This window comes from Euphorbia lathyris, chromosome 3 (genome assembly GCF_963576675.1).
Source record: "Euphorbia lathyris chromosome 3, ddEupLath1.1, whole genome shotgun sequence".
Lineage (NCBI taxonomy): Eukaryota > Viridiplantae > Streptophyta > Magnoliopsida > Malpighiales > Euphorbiaceae > Euphorbia > Euphorbia lathyris.
Genome location: NC_088912.1, coordinates 20,091,246 through 20,107,260, shown reverse-complemented (window position 1 = coordinate 20,107,260; position 16,015 = coordinate 20,091,246). Strand labels below are relative to the sequence as shown.

Genomic DNA, 16,015 nt, shown 5'->3' with positions numbered 1-16,015 from the left:
TTCTGAAGTTGATAAGGATCCAATTTTCTACTTTCACCTTAATTCTCATTCAGTATAACCTATTAATCCTAACTTCACAAGTATTATCCTACAAGTATAAAATCACCTTAAGATAGTTTTTAAAGAAACAGTGTTTTTATTTTCCATAATAAATGAATTGAGTTATCAAATTATTTATAGTCTGTTGAGTAACAAACAAGTTTACATTAAAAAAAGTGATAAAATTTTACTTATAATAATATATTCATATTAATTCTTTTACATGTTAAGAGCAACACTTCTTTATAAGTTTACTAAACTCCAATTAAATTAACTAACAACAAACCGTTAATAGTAACAATAACAACTAACGGTAACAGTAATAACTGTATGCTAACCGTTAAATCAAAAAATCTCTTAATTAATCAAACCGATCCACAATTGAACTAAAAGATCACTTAAAAAGCACCTCAAACCGATTAACCTTACCTAATTACCAAAAAAAAAAGAAAAATATTATTAGCATTCACTACATATAACAAACTCCACTACCCCCCTACCTTGCTTCCCTCATTACTCTAATATTATGCTTTTTTCCTTTTTTTTCATTTATATATATATATATCTATAAATATAGTTATTTCCACACTCTCTCTTTCTATTTCTCTCTCTCTCCCTTATCAACCCTTCTTTGTTAGGTTCACTTCTACTCTATATATAAATCCATAGTTTCTTCATCGGTGCTGTGTAGACAGAATTAAATATGGAACTACCTCAAGAAGAATTCATCGCCTCCAATGATCTTTCTCAGATCGTTAAAGGCAAGCGTACCAAACGCCAACGCTCTTCCTCGCCGGACAAGCCGCTTCCAACCACCGTCGCTTCTAGTTCATCAAGCGGCTGCGGCGGCGCAGGAGAAAGAAACAATAATATTGCTGTTTCGGAGGAATATTACGGCTCAATTTCTTCTCCGACGAGTTCTAGTGAAGTTTATCAGAGCACAGAGGAAGAAGATATGGCTTATTGCTTGATTTTACTTGCTCAAGGAGACGGAAAATCTGAACAGGCGAATCATCATCGTGAAAGTAGTTGCAGAGTGGAAAAAATTAGTGCGCGGAAGGTGTTTGATGTTTCGTCTGAAACAACGACAACAAACAAGGCTGGATTCTTTGTTTATGAGTGCAAAACTTGTAATCGGAGTTTTCCGTCGTTTCAAGCATTAGGCGGACACAGAGCTAGCCACAAAAAGCCTAAATCCGCAATTTCCGATCAAGAGAAGAAGGTCGTAACGGTTCCGGCTCCGATTCCGGTTCAGACACCAACAATGGAGGATCATGATCTCGATTTTGATTCTCAATTGAATAAACAGATTGATGATCATCATCATCAGCAGCAGGTTCAGCAGCGGCCGTTCTGTCTTCAATTATCGACGAACAAGGTAAATAAGTCTTCGAAGATTCACGAGTGTTCGATTTGTGGATCGGAGTTCTCTTCCGGTCAAGCACTCGGCGGTCACATGAGAAGGCACAGAGCTAACAATGGCAACAACAACAATAATAATAATATCAACAGTCAAGTGATGATTAGTACAATTGATCATGATCAACAAGTGAAGCCGAGAAATATTTTGTCTCTCGATCTTAATCTTCCGGCGCCGGAAGACGACCACCACCACCGTGAATCAAAGTTTCAGTTCGTATCCACACAACAAGCTCTTGTGTTCTCCGCCCCAGCTTTGGTAGATTGCTACTATTGAGCAAAAAAAAATTAAAATTAAAATTTATAATTAAGATTCATATATAGGAGATGCTCAATTAATTAATGTGAATTTATTTTTCTCTATCTTTTATTCTAATTTTCCCTGTTATTCATAGAATCATGATCCATCAATTCTTTCCAATTCCTATTAATTAATATTCTTCTTATACACATTTTTAATATATATATTTATTGTGAAGTTATTAGTTGAAATATTAAAATGAATTATCGTGTCATAATCAGTAGCGGCGAGACCAATTCCGATGTTATCTTGTAATCTATACATGTTTAAGTGATATATGGTGTTTTCGGGTTAGAAATGGTTATTGTTTATTTAAATTTTGGTGCTTATCTTGAACTAGTTGATGAAGTAAAATACATTGAGTAAGTGGTTAGTGTACATGGTTGCCTATGATTCACGAAAAGTGAGTGATGTGGGCATCTTCTCTCTCTTGATATATTCTATATATTATATTTAGAGAGAGGGGCGTTTTTATGGTTAAATGTAAGTGGAGAAGAGATGTGTGACACTAAAGAAAGAGAGGAAGAGTGGGAATTGGTATGGTATGGCTTGGCTTAGCCAAGCTAGGGTTTGGCATCACCACCACCACAACTACAAGTCGTGGATTAGGTTCTTTCTTCGTGATTTGGTTTTTTTATTAAATAATAATAATAATAAAGGAGTAAAAAGGGAAAAAGGGTTATAACTTTTAAGGGAAAGCATATACCATTCGTAGTAGCTCGAACATCATCTAGTAGCGCCTAGTTCGCCTTGTTAGCGTCTGGACGATGATCAAAATAATAAAAAATCATTATTATTATTATATTTTTATTTGTTATAACTTATAATTCACTTTTGAATATTATTACATTTTTATTGATGAATTATGTTTGTTATTTACAATTGTTTTGTTTAATTGTATTTTGTACTTGTTTTTATGATATGGTTCAAGACTTTAAAAATATTGTTTTATATGAATTATATTACTTAGTGATATTATTTTTTGCTTGATTGAATTATTTCAATAATATTATTATTGAAATGTTATTATATATATATATATATATATATATATTATAGTATACATATTTTTATATTAAATCATTTTATATTATTATTTTTATATAGTATAATACATATTTTATTTTTATTTATATAATAATTTGGTTAGTAATATATAAGACGATTAATTCTCAAAATCTTTGTCTGTTGATCAAAAAAATCTTTATATGTCTCACTAGTGTATATAACAGACTTTTTTTAATTAAAGGCTGGTTATCGAGGAGGAGCCGAAGACGGACATCCCAGTAAAGCTGGCACCCCCGACCTCAAGTGTATATAACAGACTTAATTGATTGTATGTAAGTAGTCTTTATATAATTTTGGGTTAAGGTGCAAAAATACCCCTAACGTTTTGGGTCAGGAGCAATTTTACCCCTAACGTCTAAAATGGTGCAATTTTACCCCTAACGTTTGTAGCCAAGAGCAATTTTACCCCTAACGTTGGTAATTTAGGTCAATTTCAGGCACTATTATAAAACACATATATTTTTGTTCATTATTTTGTATCAATTGCATATCAATTCATTCTAAAAAAGAGGATTTCATGTTTTTTATAGTTTAATAATAGAATTGGAGATTAATATTTATAAATTCGGTGAATTTTTTGATTTTTTTTTGTCTAATTCGTACTGTCTTTTTATTTTTTTTATTATTTTTTTCACATCCCAACATATATTTATGATTTGTTACTGATAAAATGACGCACATGTGAAGTGTAGATGATAATATTCATGACCGAGTAGACAGTTTGATGAATTATTTCTGAAATTGACCCAATTTATAAACGTTAGGGGTAAAATTGCTCTTGGCTACAAACGTTAGGAGTAAAATTGTACTATTTAAGACATTATGGGTAAAATTGCTTCTGGCACAAAACGTTAGGGGTATTTTTGCACCTTAACCCTATAATTTTCAAGCTTTCTTTCACCTAAAAAGAGGTAAATTTACTATATATCAGCAACAGCAGACAACAAATAACAACAGCAGTAAACAACAAATAGAAACAAATTGTTTTCACCTTGATAAGTAATAAATATGCTTTTTAATTTATGATATATAAATATATCTCCTAATCCAGTTAACATAATTACTTTGAAATTATCTAAATTTAAGAGGATAATCAAAATAAATAAATAAATAAGATGAGTGAGTACACTTCAGTGTATTTTGTTTTGTGATCCTTTGGTGATAATTAGGTAGTATCACATAAATGACAAAAGAATAAATGGATAGCAAAGCTGAGCTGGTAACTGTCTATCCCCATATGTAATCTATCTGTACCTCTTTTTCATTTCTATTTTTTTATTTAAATTAAAATTAATGGTCCAACCATACCCTAAATTAATTATTAATTATTAATTATACTTAATTAACTGGCAGTAGTGCTTGTTACACCTAATTAAAACCAAACCAACTAGATATCATCTCTTCTCTTACTTTGTAAGTCACTTTAACTATAAATTAATTCTATTCACTCCTAAATTATATCTATGCCCCCAACCTTCCCCTTACTTTTCTTTATCATCCTAAACTTTAAAATCAGACATAAAATTTTAAAATGTTGCCATTTATTAACATAGAAATCTCTTATAAAAGTAAATGACTTCAAAATAATACTTGACGATTTCAAAATGAATAAGTCTAAAAATTAAATAGAGTTGTGTTTTCGAGATATTGCAATATAATGTTTAACTGGAACTGTAGACATTCCAAAACCTCGCAGAGAAAACATTCTTGATAACTCCTCAAAAGACTAAGTAAGCGGTTTGATCACGCTACATGTGGTGTAATGAAGATAACTTCTCTCAAAGAAGCAACTGATAATAATGTTATGTGGACTAGTCAAGGAAGACCTTTGGGTCATGCACATTCAATCCTAGTCTTGCGCCTTAAATTCCAAACAATGGTTAAGGATGGAAGTTGTTTCAGGTTGACAGTAGACACATTTTTCATTAGACAGCTGACACGTGGAATCAAGCTTATCTAGAGTGTATATATTGTTACTGTATAAATAGAAAGCTACGCAATGCAAAAAAATGTAAGATTGCCGTTGCATATACAATCTACATTCTTTTCAATATCATTTTCCTCTTTTAGCTCTGCTGGCTTAAATCGGAGTAGAGTTGTCACTCTCTGCCCCTCGTTGACAATTTCTTTTGTCTTATCTCATACACCACAAGTGCCTCAGGAAGCTCATCTCAATGGATGTTTGTTTACTCAATTTTCTCCTCATATTTGCTTTTTAATATTAAAAATGAGAGTTTTAGGTGTTTGGTTGGGAAACTATTATTGTTGTTTTATCATAAAAGCTATTTTTTCCAACAATAAGAAATCTATGTTTTTCTAATGGCAAACATGTAACAGCAATAACAAACAATAAGTAAACCAAACTGGCAATTTACTCCATATCAATCATTTTTTGGGACCTTTTCTTTCTAGACATTAATTTTTTTTTCCTCTAACCAATCATTTTTTCTCTTTTAAACAAATAACATCTTAAATTACTTCAAAATTAAAAAGTTCAAATATTAAAATTGCTTAAAATATTATTTCTATCCCTGTAAACTCGAGTGTTACCTATTATTGCTAAGAGACTTTTATATTAATAAAAAGAAAGTTTGTAGGTTTTTATATTCAACTTTAAAGTTATGGGGCTATAAGAAAAATAAGATAAAAGTGGAAGGGTTATAAATGTAATTTAGCATGAAATAGAGATATAATCGTATGGGGTCCATCCACGTATTGGTTCCGATGTTCCCAAGAAAGATACAGCTAACTTTTGTAAACCACAAAGCAATTGGATTTGGATTGGATATCCATCCATACCATATTTTATCATTCATTCTTGTCAATTTCTCATGGAATTTCTTGGATTTATATATCTTAACCTCATCAAAATTCATACTACTATGTTTTATCTTTATTTGGTGCGAATGTAGCTCATGAACTAGTTACAGCTTCATATCTTAATAAAGCATATGACTCGTTTGATTTACTTATTTAACCGTTTAGTTTAGTAATTGAAAGTTTTCTTATTTGCAGGGTCGGTCCTGACTATTTAGGGGCCTTCGGCAAAACAAGTAATAAGGATCCCTTTAATATAAAATTTACTAATTGATTTTAGGTTAAGGTGCAAAAATACTCCTAACGTTTTGGATCATGAGCAATTTTACTCTTAATATCTAAAATGGTGTAATTTTACCCCTAATGTTGGAAGCAAAAAACAATTTTATCCCTAACATTGATAAATTGGGTTAATTTGATAAATATTTCATCAAACTGTCTTCTCGATTATGAATCTTGTCATCTACACTTCACACATGCGTCATTTTATCAGTAATAAATCACAAACATATATTGAGATGTAAAAGAAATAAAAAAAATAAAATATATTGTCTTTTATACGAATTGGATAAAAAATTCAAAAAATTCACTGAATTTTTAAATATTAATCTTCAGTTCTATTATTAAATTATAAAACACATGAAATCTTTTTTTATAACAAATTGATATGCAATTGGTGCAAAATGAGAGACAAAAACATCTGTGTTTTAATTGTGTCTGAAATTGACCTAAATTATCAACGTTGGGGTAAATTTGCTCTTGGCTACCAACATTATGGGTAAATTTGCACCATTTTAAACATTAGGGCTAAAATTGCTCCTCATTCAAAACGTTATGAGTAATTTTGCACCTTAATCCATTGATTTGTATTCATATCATTGTATAAATTAATTTTTAATTTTCAAAATTTAATCAAGGTAATAAAATGAATTTTTTTTAATTTTTAAACTTTTAATCAAATTAAAAATAGTTATTCTAAAATGAGGTAATAAAATGAAACTTGTCTTCTTACTATTGACTACCCATAACATTTATATATTAAAAATACACCAAAAAAATATCAAGAAAAATGACAAAGACGAGAATCGAACCCACAACCTCTTTAGTGTGAAGAAAATGCATTACCATTATGCTAATTTGAATTTATGTACAATACTTTAAACATATATAATTTATTTACAAAGTTATTTTTTGGGCCCTAGGCCGGCGCACCTCGGGCCTATGCCCAGGGCCGACCCTGCTTATTTGATTTAGAATTCGTTTGATTTACCTGTTTTTTGCTGTTACATTTTATCGTTACTGTTAGAAAATGGTGCTTTTTTAAAAATAATGATTATCTGCTTTTGTAAATAGTTGTTTTTCAGCTATAAAAAACAAATAAGAGAAAAAAAATTGGAGTCACCAAACACTCTTTAAATATTATATAATAATTATATCATGTAAGGGCAGAAAATAGGGGGCATGGGGTGTCAAGCTCCCTCAGCCATCGGAACTACCCCTGATTGGGGGATTCAGCCCCTCCTCTCACTTGGTAAGAAGTTGGGGTGGTATTTGCATCTCTAAAATAAGAGAAATTATTAAAAGCATTCAGTTCTTCACGTCAAATAGAAGACATTCCACACATATTTTACCGTGTATAATATAGACTCGTATATATTGTAAAAGGTTTCACTATTTTAACTATTAAATGTAGTTACAATACACGTGTTCAAATATAAATTGTGATCCTTCAAATGAGATGAAAGATCGGATAGCTCATTATATTGATTGTGTAGATTTTCAATAAATTATTAATTTAAAAATATGAAGTATAATTAATTTGATCCTTAAACTTATAGTCGATAGATAATTTAATTCAAATATCAATTTTTATTTTCGATTAGTTGTTGTTCTTCTTTTTCCGATTTATTAGCTGAACTCACATGATAAATGCCGAGTTAGTAACTCAAATACTGATTCGAATTTAATATATAAAAGAGATTATATTATTAATTTATTATGCGTATATAATTTGAAATGATTGAAAAGTGTATATTAATATGATTATGAAACGGATAATACATGCTAATAAATGCGAATGATGGCGGAAATAAACATTTTGAGATCCACACTCTTTTATTTATTTATTAAGTTTACCCTCTTTTAATTTTATATATTACTACTAACTTATTTATCAATTATAATTATTTATTATAATGAAAATTAACTTTAGGTCCGGTTGTTCAACTGTTCCTGTTTGTTGTTGATGATAGACAATAGATATTAGTTATTTTTTCTGTAAAAAACAGATGTTTGAGAATTTTACCAAACACTTGTTGGCCCAGTTTGGTAAAGAGCGGTCTTGGCCAACTTTAGCGGTTTGGCCACTGAAACCGCTGATTGGAGTGTTTGGTGGTGAGAGGTTTGGAAGAGAGTTTTGGGATGAAAACGCTAATTTAGAAAATGCTCTTTTTAGGAGCTTTTTCAATTAGCATTTTGCAATATTAAAATTAATGGACTTCTTTAACCTAAATAGATAGACTCCTCCTCCAGCCAAATAAACGTTTCATTCGATCCTCTCAGCTTCTCCTGCGCTTTTCTTCCATTTTTTGCTTCTTGCGACCTTAGGAAGAAATCTGAGAATCTGTTTGTTGCAGAAGAATTGTTTTTTTTTTTTGAAAAAGCTCTTCATCAAGGAGGTTAGTTGATTAATTTTTGTTTGCTTGCATAAGATTCTCTTCTTATTGATCATATGGTGTAATAATAGAAATTTTAAATTTCAATACATAGAACACCATAGGTCATAATTTTTGTTTAGTAGAAATCTAAAATTATCCTGTAGAACACTTGTGAGACAGCATCTAAAATTATACTTTTAATTATTTTAAATATATTTTTATGTATTAAAAAAAGAAATGTCCTTATTCGTCTTTTTGCATAAACCGCTATTATCAATCAGCTAATTTTTACCAAACAGGTCTACACAAACAGCTAGTCAAATCAGCTAATGTAATCAGCTAACAGCTAACAGTTAATGTAATCAGCTAACAGCTAACAGCTAATTCCCAAATAGGGTCTTTATCTCATGTTTAATATTGAAAGACAAAAAGTAGTTCCAAAAAATAGAAATAAATAGGAACTTAAATTTAATCAATTTTTTTAGTTTCAGTTGCATATGAAATTTAGCCTTGGCGCAACGGTAAACGTTGTTGTCGTGTGACCAAGAGGTCACGGGTTCGAGTCTTAAGAGCGGCCTCTTACTAATAAATTGGTAGGGGAAGGCTTGCCCCCAGTACATCCTTGTGGTGGGACCCCTCCCCGGACCCTCGCTCAGCGGGGATGCATAGTGCGACCGGGCCGCCCTTTTTTTTATTTGCATATGAAATTTGTATTCTTTTAACCTTTAAAAAAAGGGTAAAGTTCAAATAAAACCCATGTGATTCCACTAATTTTCAGATAAAGGACTGTGGTTTATTTTTTGTCAAAACAAGGATTGAAGTTTCAAACTTGGATTAATGCTATTAAAACCATCTTTAACGACCTGTAAATGAAAATTTTCAAGAATTAAAGTTGTTTAATATCATATTTTCTATGGAACTGCGTTTTCGATTTTCGAAAATCATCTTTTTTTGAACTTTCTCTCTCTTTACCAAACATCACCTAAACAATCTCAAAATAAAAAAGTTGAAGAATTAAAGTTGCTTAAAATATTAGTAGTTCTTAAAATATGTCATTTTTGAAGTCGTCCAAGGTGATTTTAATAGTATCAATCGAAAAGTCCTTATTTTATTAAAGTTAAAAACCTCAATTCTCGTTTTGACAAAAAGTAAACCACAGTCCTTTATCTGAAAATTAGTTAAACCACATGGGTTTTATTTAAACTTTACCCATAAAAAAATATTTATAAAAAGAGTATAATACATCAAGAGACTCTTGAACTTGTCAAAGTTTGATTGGCCTCTATATTTATAAAACGCCTCGTTACCCCAACTTGCTTAAAATAATCTATTGGCTATCTGAATTTATTTAAATTGACATATTGCTCCATAAACTTGCTTGCAGTAATCCATTAGCTCCATGAAGTTGTTTAAAGTGATATATATTTCAATTTATTTAAATCTGTAAAAAAAATCAAAATATAAAAATAAAGGTCTAATTTGCGATTTGAGATTTGTAAAACAAGTTAACTTTCTATTTTTTAGACCTTTAAAGTGTTTTTATAGATTTGACGATTTAATTATAACACTTTAAACCAACACATCGGCTAATGAGATACTATATAAGTTCAATGAGTCAATTAAACTTTTTGGACAAGTTTAGGGTCACTTGATGTATTAAACTAGACTTGGCCATGGGTCGGGGTCGGGCCGGGCCAAACGAGCTTTTCTATAAAAGTCCTCAGCCCAAGCCCAACTCAGCCACTAGTAATTTAGGCGGGCTGGGTCCGGGCTTTAAAATCAAATATCAAGCCCAGCCCATATAAACCCATCTAAACATATATACATAATTTTTTAATTATAAAAAATAAAATTTAACACTTAAAAATAAATATTTAATATATAAATCTATAAATATATAAAATTTATTAATTAATTTTAATAGGCGGACCGGGCTGGGCCGATCTGCACAAAAAATAGGCGGGTTTTAGCGGGCCTGGACCGGGTTGGACCTAATATCAATTAGCATTGTCCAAGCCCAGTTCAAGGGATACGGGCCTAGGCGGATCGGGTGGATATCCAGACCCGTGAACAGGTCTACCTATAAAAAAAACTTTATTTTAAACTACAAAAAAGTACAATTCTAAACACAAAAACAGATAAATGAGTAATAATACTCTTTTTAGTTGAGTTAAATTCATAACCAACTAATTTGGTAAGCGATTATATAAACCGGAGATGGTAAACAAATGTAATTCATTTCAAAAGTTAAACAAATATTGGGAACGTAAAAATAATATTAGCGATGGACTTAATCGTTATTGTATGTAAATAAATATCTAACTAACTTCAAAAAAAAAAAATGAAAATGATTGCCTCAAAATATTTAAGAAACACTGAATGAGTGAAATTGAAATTATGAGGGACTTGATTGAAAAATAGAAAAGATGATGAATTGAAAAATGTTTTTGTTATGATGATTAGAGAGAGATGGTTGAATGGATGATGAAGTATAGTCTGAAGTCCAATAAGAGTTTGTTATGTGCACGTTTTGGTGAATGTAGGAATGGAAGTATGTGTATGTGTATGTGTATGTGGATGCATTGCGTGACATGTCCAAATACACACTCATAGTATACACATCTATACAGTGGGGGAGCTCAACTTTTTGTATTGGTATACATATATAGGGGGTAAATTACATCCATGGCCACTGAAATTTACCTATTTTCACATTATGGTCACTCAACTTCATTTCTTCCCAGTATGGCCACTCAACTTTACACTTTTTAACATGGGTGGCCACTTAACGTCTCAAAACGACCGTTGACGGCTAAAAATAAAAAATCCAAAGCGTTAATGATATTCTAAGGAACTTTAATTCTTGAAAATTTTCGTTTTGAAGTCATTTGGGTGTTGTTTGGTTAGGAAAGAGAAAGTGAATTTTTAGAGAGAGAAAGCTTCAAAAAATGTGATTTTTGAAAATGAAAATGTGGTTTCATGATAAATGTAGTTCTGAACAATTTTAATTCTTAAATATTTTCATTTTGAGGTCGTTAACGATCATTAACGGTCATTTTGAGAAGTTAGTTAAAATTGAGTTGGCACCGGTGTTAAAAAATGTAAAGTTTAGTGGCCATACCGGAAAGAAATGAAGTTAAGTGACCATAATATGAAAATGAGTAAAGTTCAGTAACCATGGGTGTAATTTACCCCATATATAGGGATAGGTATCATTTTTTTTTTAGATTTAGTAATAACATATGGAATAATATAAATTTAATTGTAACATTTCTAAATAAGATGAATTTTAGTTTTATATTATGGAAAATTTAAAAAAGTTGGTTTAGTTGTTATTTAATTGTCACATTAGACATTTCAAACAAATTTATTGATAAAATGAAGCAGTTTCGTACATTTTTTGTTAATTATTTGTAACTATATTAGTAATACAGTAAACATTTTAGATATATTGACGATAAAATTTCTGATTAAATTATATGTATCAGACTTAATTGTTAGCATTTTAATTTTTTGTACTATATTAATGACATTTTAAATATGTTAGGTGCCATTTATATTTGGAAGGTTTGATGTGACAATTAAGTAACAGTCAAATCAAGTTTTTTAAATTTTCAATAATATAGGACTAAAATTGATTTTGGATGAAAATGTTATGGTTAAATTTGGGGCCCGTTTGTTTTACCTACTATTTACTGTCGATGTTCGTTGTTTGATGTTACGGTTTGCTATTTGTTGTTTGCTATTGGAAAAAATCTGTTTTTTCAAAAAGCAGAGATTCTCTGATTTTATAAAATGCTGCTTTTCAGATGTAAAAAGCAAACAGGAGGTCAACTAACCAAACATCTAATGCACATTTTCACGTGTAAAAGGCAAACAGGATGTCACTAACCAAATACCTAAAACTCTCCATTTTGAAGTGAAATGCAAATAAGAGTATGAAAAGGAGCAACCAAACACCCCTTAAACTATTTCACACGTTAAGATTAAATCTGCACTCCACTAAAAAAAGTGAGAATCAAAATTGGCCTTTATATATATTACCGTGAATTTAATTTATACATATTAAACTTTTTTATTGGATACATTAAACTTTTTGATCAATTATAATCGCATGTATTATGTTTCTATCATCTAGAAGATATTAATTCAGTTAAAAACGTTATTAATTTCATTTGCATTTGAAATTATAATTTTTAAATCCAAATATATAATTTTAAATGCTTGTTAGCGTGCTTGTCGTGAATGAGTTTAGGCTTATAAGGAGATCTTTTGTTGCTTCTACTCCTTTCCTTAGAATGTCGCATGTGGCTATTTTTAGGATATTTGTATCTTTCCCTTTTCTTGGAGGGGCTTCTTAATCGGGAGTATTTTCTCGTTGGGGAGAGACTTCTGAAATGTCTTTTGAGTGTTTTTGTTGATCAATGGTTGGATTCCGTAAGTGTTGTTGAGATTGTTTCGCAAATTCTCTACGACTTTCCTCAATTGCTCCTTAAGCTCCGACATCTCTATCACGTGTGCAGCTCGTATGTCGTCCATCTCTTTTTGCATCGCTCCCAAGTTTTTTCCAAACCAACGAGAAACTTCATCTACCAGCAGTTGGTATTGGAGTCCAATTGCGGCTAACGCCCAGATTCTTAAGTAGATTCTTCCCTTTAGAAATGAGACGTTCCATGGAGCTTCTCAATACATCTCAAGGCCTAATTTAAAACATGTGGTAGTTGATCTAAAAGGCTCTTAAAATATCACGTGTCTGATTCGTTTTATACGATATCAATTAATTACATAATTTAATAGCGTCCATATTGACAAAATTCACCACTTAAAATTCGATAGTTATTTTTTCAATACTTTTAATTTTTTTAAAATTTTATCAGTACTAAAGTTTTAGTTAATTAAACAATACCTTAGTCTGTAATGACTTTTTTTTATGCCAATTTCGTCAAAATTCGTATTTAAGAACTTGATTGTTAATTATATGCGTATGCATATTCAACTAATCAAATCAAACGACGAGTTTCCAATTATAATAGATCAAAAACTAAATTAGGCAACAAATTTAAAACTAATTTGAGCTCAATCAAATTCTTATATTCACCCAAAATATTTAAGAAATATTGACCCGTTTGTTTTGCTTATTGTTTGATGTTGTTGTTTGCTGTTACGGTTTGCTGTTTGCTATTGCTAGTTCTTATTTGCTGTTACGGTTTGCTGTTTGCTGTTGGAAAAAGTTGCTTTTCCAAAAAGCAGAGATTCCCTGCTTTTGTAAAAGGCTGCTTTTCAGGTGTAAAAAGCAAATAGAAGGTCATTAACCAAATACCTAATGCTGATTTTCAAGTGTAAAAGGCAAACAGGAATGTCGCTAACCAAACACCTAAAACTCTCCATTTCGAACTGAAAATACAAACAGAAGCACGAAAAGGAGCACCCAAACACCCTAAATCAGATTCTTATATTCAACTAATCGAAAAAAAATTGAAGATGATAAAGTATTTGTATAATGTAAACACAACATAGTTTGAATCATATTTTATATATATATATTTAAAATAAATAATTTTTCATGATTATACTTATAATTTAGAATTTTTGGTAAGATGTTGAGCACCTAATATGGCTCATAAGTTGGTGTTAGGTTCAATAATATAGTAGTTACACAATGTAAAGGGTGTGTAAAGGTCTTAATAACACAAACCCTTAAAATTATATTTAATTAAGTTGGTATTTTACCAAATTTGTGAAAATATTAGTGCATTAGTTAGGGGTTAAGCATGTTATATTTTGAAAATTTGGAGCAACACTTATTAAATTTGATTAAGAAAAAATTAATAGAGCTTTAGCTAATTCACTAAGCATTACTTAAGAAAAGTCTTATAAAAATGATAATAATTTCTAATAAAAAATAATGGTTAGTACATAAAAGAATGCTTAAAGATCAAATTGAACCCAATTTATATATATCTTAAATGTCAATTAAGTTCTTAATCTTCTAAAATCCTTAATTAAATCTCAACATATACTAAAACCACTAATTGAATCCTTCGCTCAGCTGGAATAAAATTTTGGGTAAATTACGTTCGAGTATTATCGATTCGATTTTATTATATATACACAAAACTGTATTGTTATATAATATATTAATTCTAGTACGGTTTAATCAATTTGTGTTACTAAAATCGAACCGATAACATGATGGTTTTACGTTCGAGTATAATCGAATCAATTTTTGTTACTGATAAAAGCCGAATAAAAATATAAAGTAACTAAATCAAAATTTTATTTCAATTGAGAGATTTAATTGATGGTTTTTATATACCTTGGGACCTAATTAATAATTTTAAAAGGTTATCGTAACTAATATTCAAGATATAGATTAATGGTTAATTTGAGGTTTAAGCCCATAAAAGAATAATTAAAAATATTAAATATTAAAAGTAAACTTCAATATTATAAGAGGAGAAAATTTTGTACGCAAAAAAAAACATTTTGAACTCCCTCGTGGTCATTCTAATTTGAGTGGATTGAACTCATAATCTTTTATTTCAATACAATAAGCTTTCAATCTTTTATTTTCTTATCACATTAAGTTCTTAATGGCTAGAAAAGTTAGTTTTTAAGCATGAACTCGATTAACACAATATTATTCATTTTATATGTGTTCAAACATTGCATTTTCAACCATTCGAAAGCAGTTTTTTTTATGTGTGATGTGATTATAGAGAAATTGTAAAAAAAAAAAAAACTTATTTCACACTATTGCCTTTCCTATGAACAAAAGAAAAAACACACGTGTTGAAGATCGAACTCCACGTAATGACATCCTCGTAGAGGAAGAGCAGTCGCGAGTTGGGTAGTCTCCTAGCCTGAAGGCTATCTATAACAGTTTTGGCATCATATTCAATGATCACATTATTGAAGCAACTCCACCTCCTCCACCGTGCTACAGTTTTCAATTGGCACGCCTGCTGAAGCCATGACAAGTCTCGCGCAATCCCTGTCAATCAATCCTACTCTACACGCATGGCCATTTGCCCCAAATTTGACATCACTTTTTAACCGAATTTGACATCGCTTTTTGTAACCGAATTAGACGTTAACAGTTTTGACATATTGAAATAAAAAATAAGAATTCAATCCAATAAAACGGATGTGAAGATGTTTTTATCAATTTTATATAGATGATACCCTCTTAAGGAGGAGATGACATCCATGTTAACTTAAGGAAAATATGGCCCACGAAAATGTAGTTTTTTCTCCTTGATTATGTTTTAATTATAAATAATTACGTTTACAGAACAACAACATCGACGAGTTGCTGTGGTGTAGTGGTTATCACGTTAGTCTTACACACTAAAGGTCCCCAGTTCGATCCTGGGCAGCAACAAGCTTTTTTTGTTTTTCATTATCTGAATAAAAAAAAATATTTTGCTCCAAACTTATTATCCTGGGCCTTAAATATTTACTTTTCATTATGGGCCTCAAACTTTAAAACTGGATTGTGGACTCTAAACTTTCATTTTACTAACAGATATCTAAATCTCATTATTTTTTACATGAAAATCTTAGGTATAAAATTACACTAAAACATTATCTGAATAAAAAAAAATATTTTGCTCCAAACTTATTATCCTGGGCCTTAAATATTTACTTTTCATTATGGGCCTCAAACTTTAAAACTGGATTGTGGACTCTAAACTTTCATTTTACTAACAGA

General features: G+C 30.3%; 1 protein-coding gene and 1 non-coding gene across 2 annotated transcripts; both read left to right on the top strand.

Moving 5' to 3' along the window:
• Window positions 1–623: 623 nt before the first annotated feature.
• LOC136221624 (zinc finger protein ZAT5) lies at window positions 624–1,823 on the top strand. The gene has a single exon (XM_066009016.1). The coding sequence runs from the start codon at window positions 743–745 to the stop codon at window positions 1,733–1,735; it is 993 nt and encodes a 330-aa protein (XP_065865088.1). The 5' UTR covers window positions 624–742; the 3' UTR covers window positions 1,736–1,823.
• A 13,789-nt stretch (window positions 1,824–15,612) lies between these two features.
• Window positions 15,613–15,685, top strand: TRNAV-UAC (transfer RNA valine (anticodon UAC)). The gene has a single exon. It is a non-coding gene; the product is annotated as a tRNA-Val (tRNA).
• Window positions 15,686–16,015: the final 330 nt, after the last annotated feature.

What these genes read in the sequence shown, in the direction of transcription:
- LOC136221624 (XM_066009016.1), top strand. Translation starts at nt 743, where the DNA reads ATGGAACTACCTCAAGAAGAATTCATCGCCTCCAATGATCTTTCTCAG.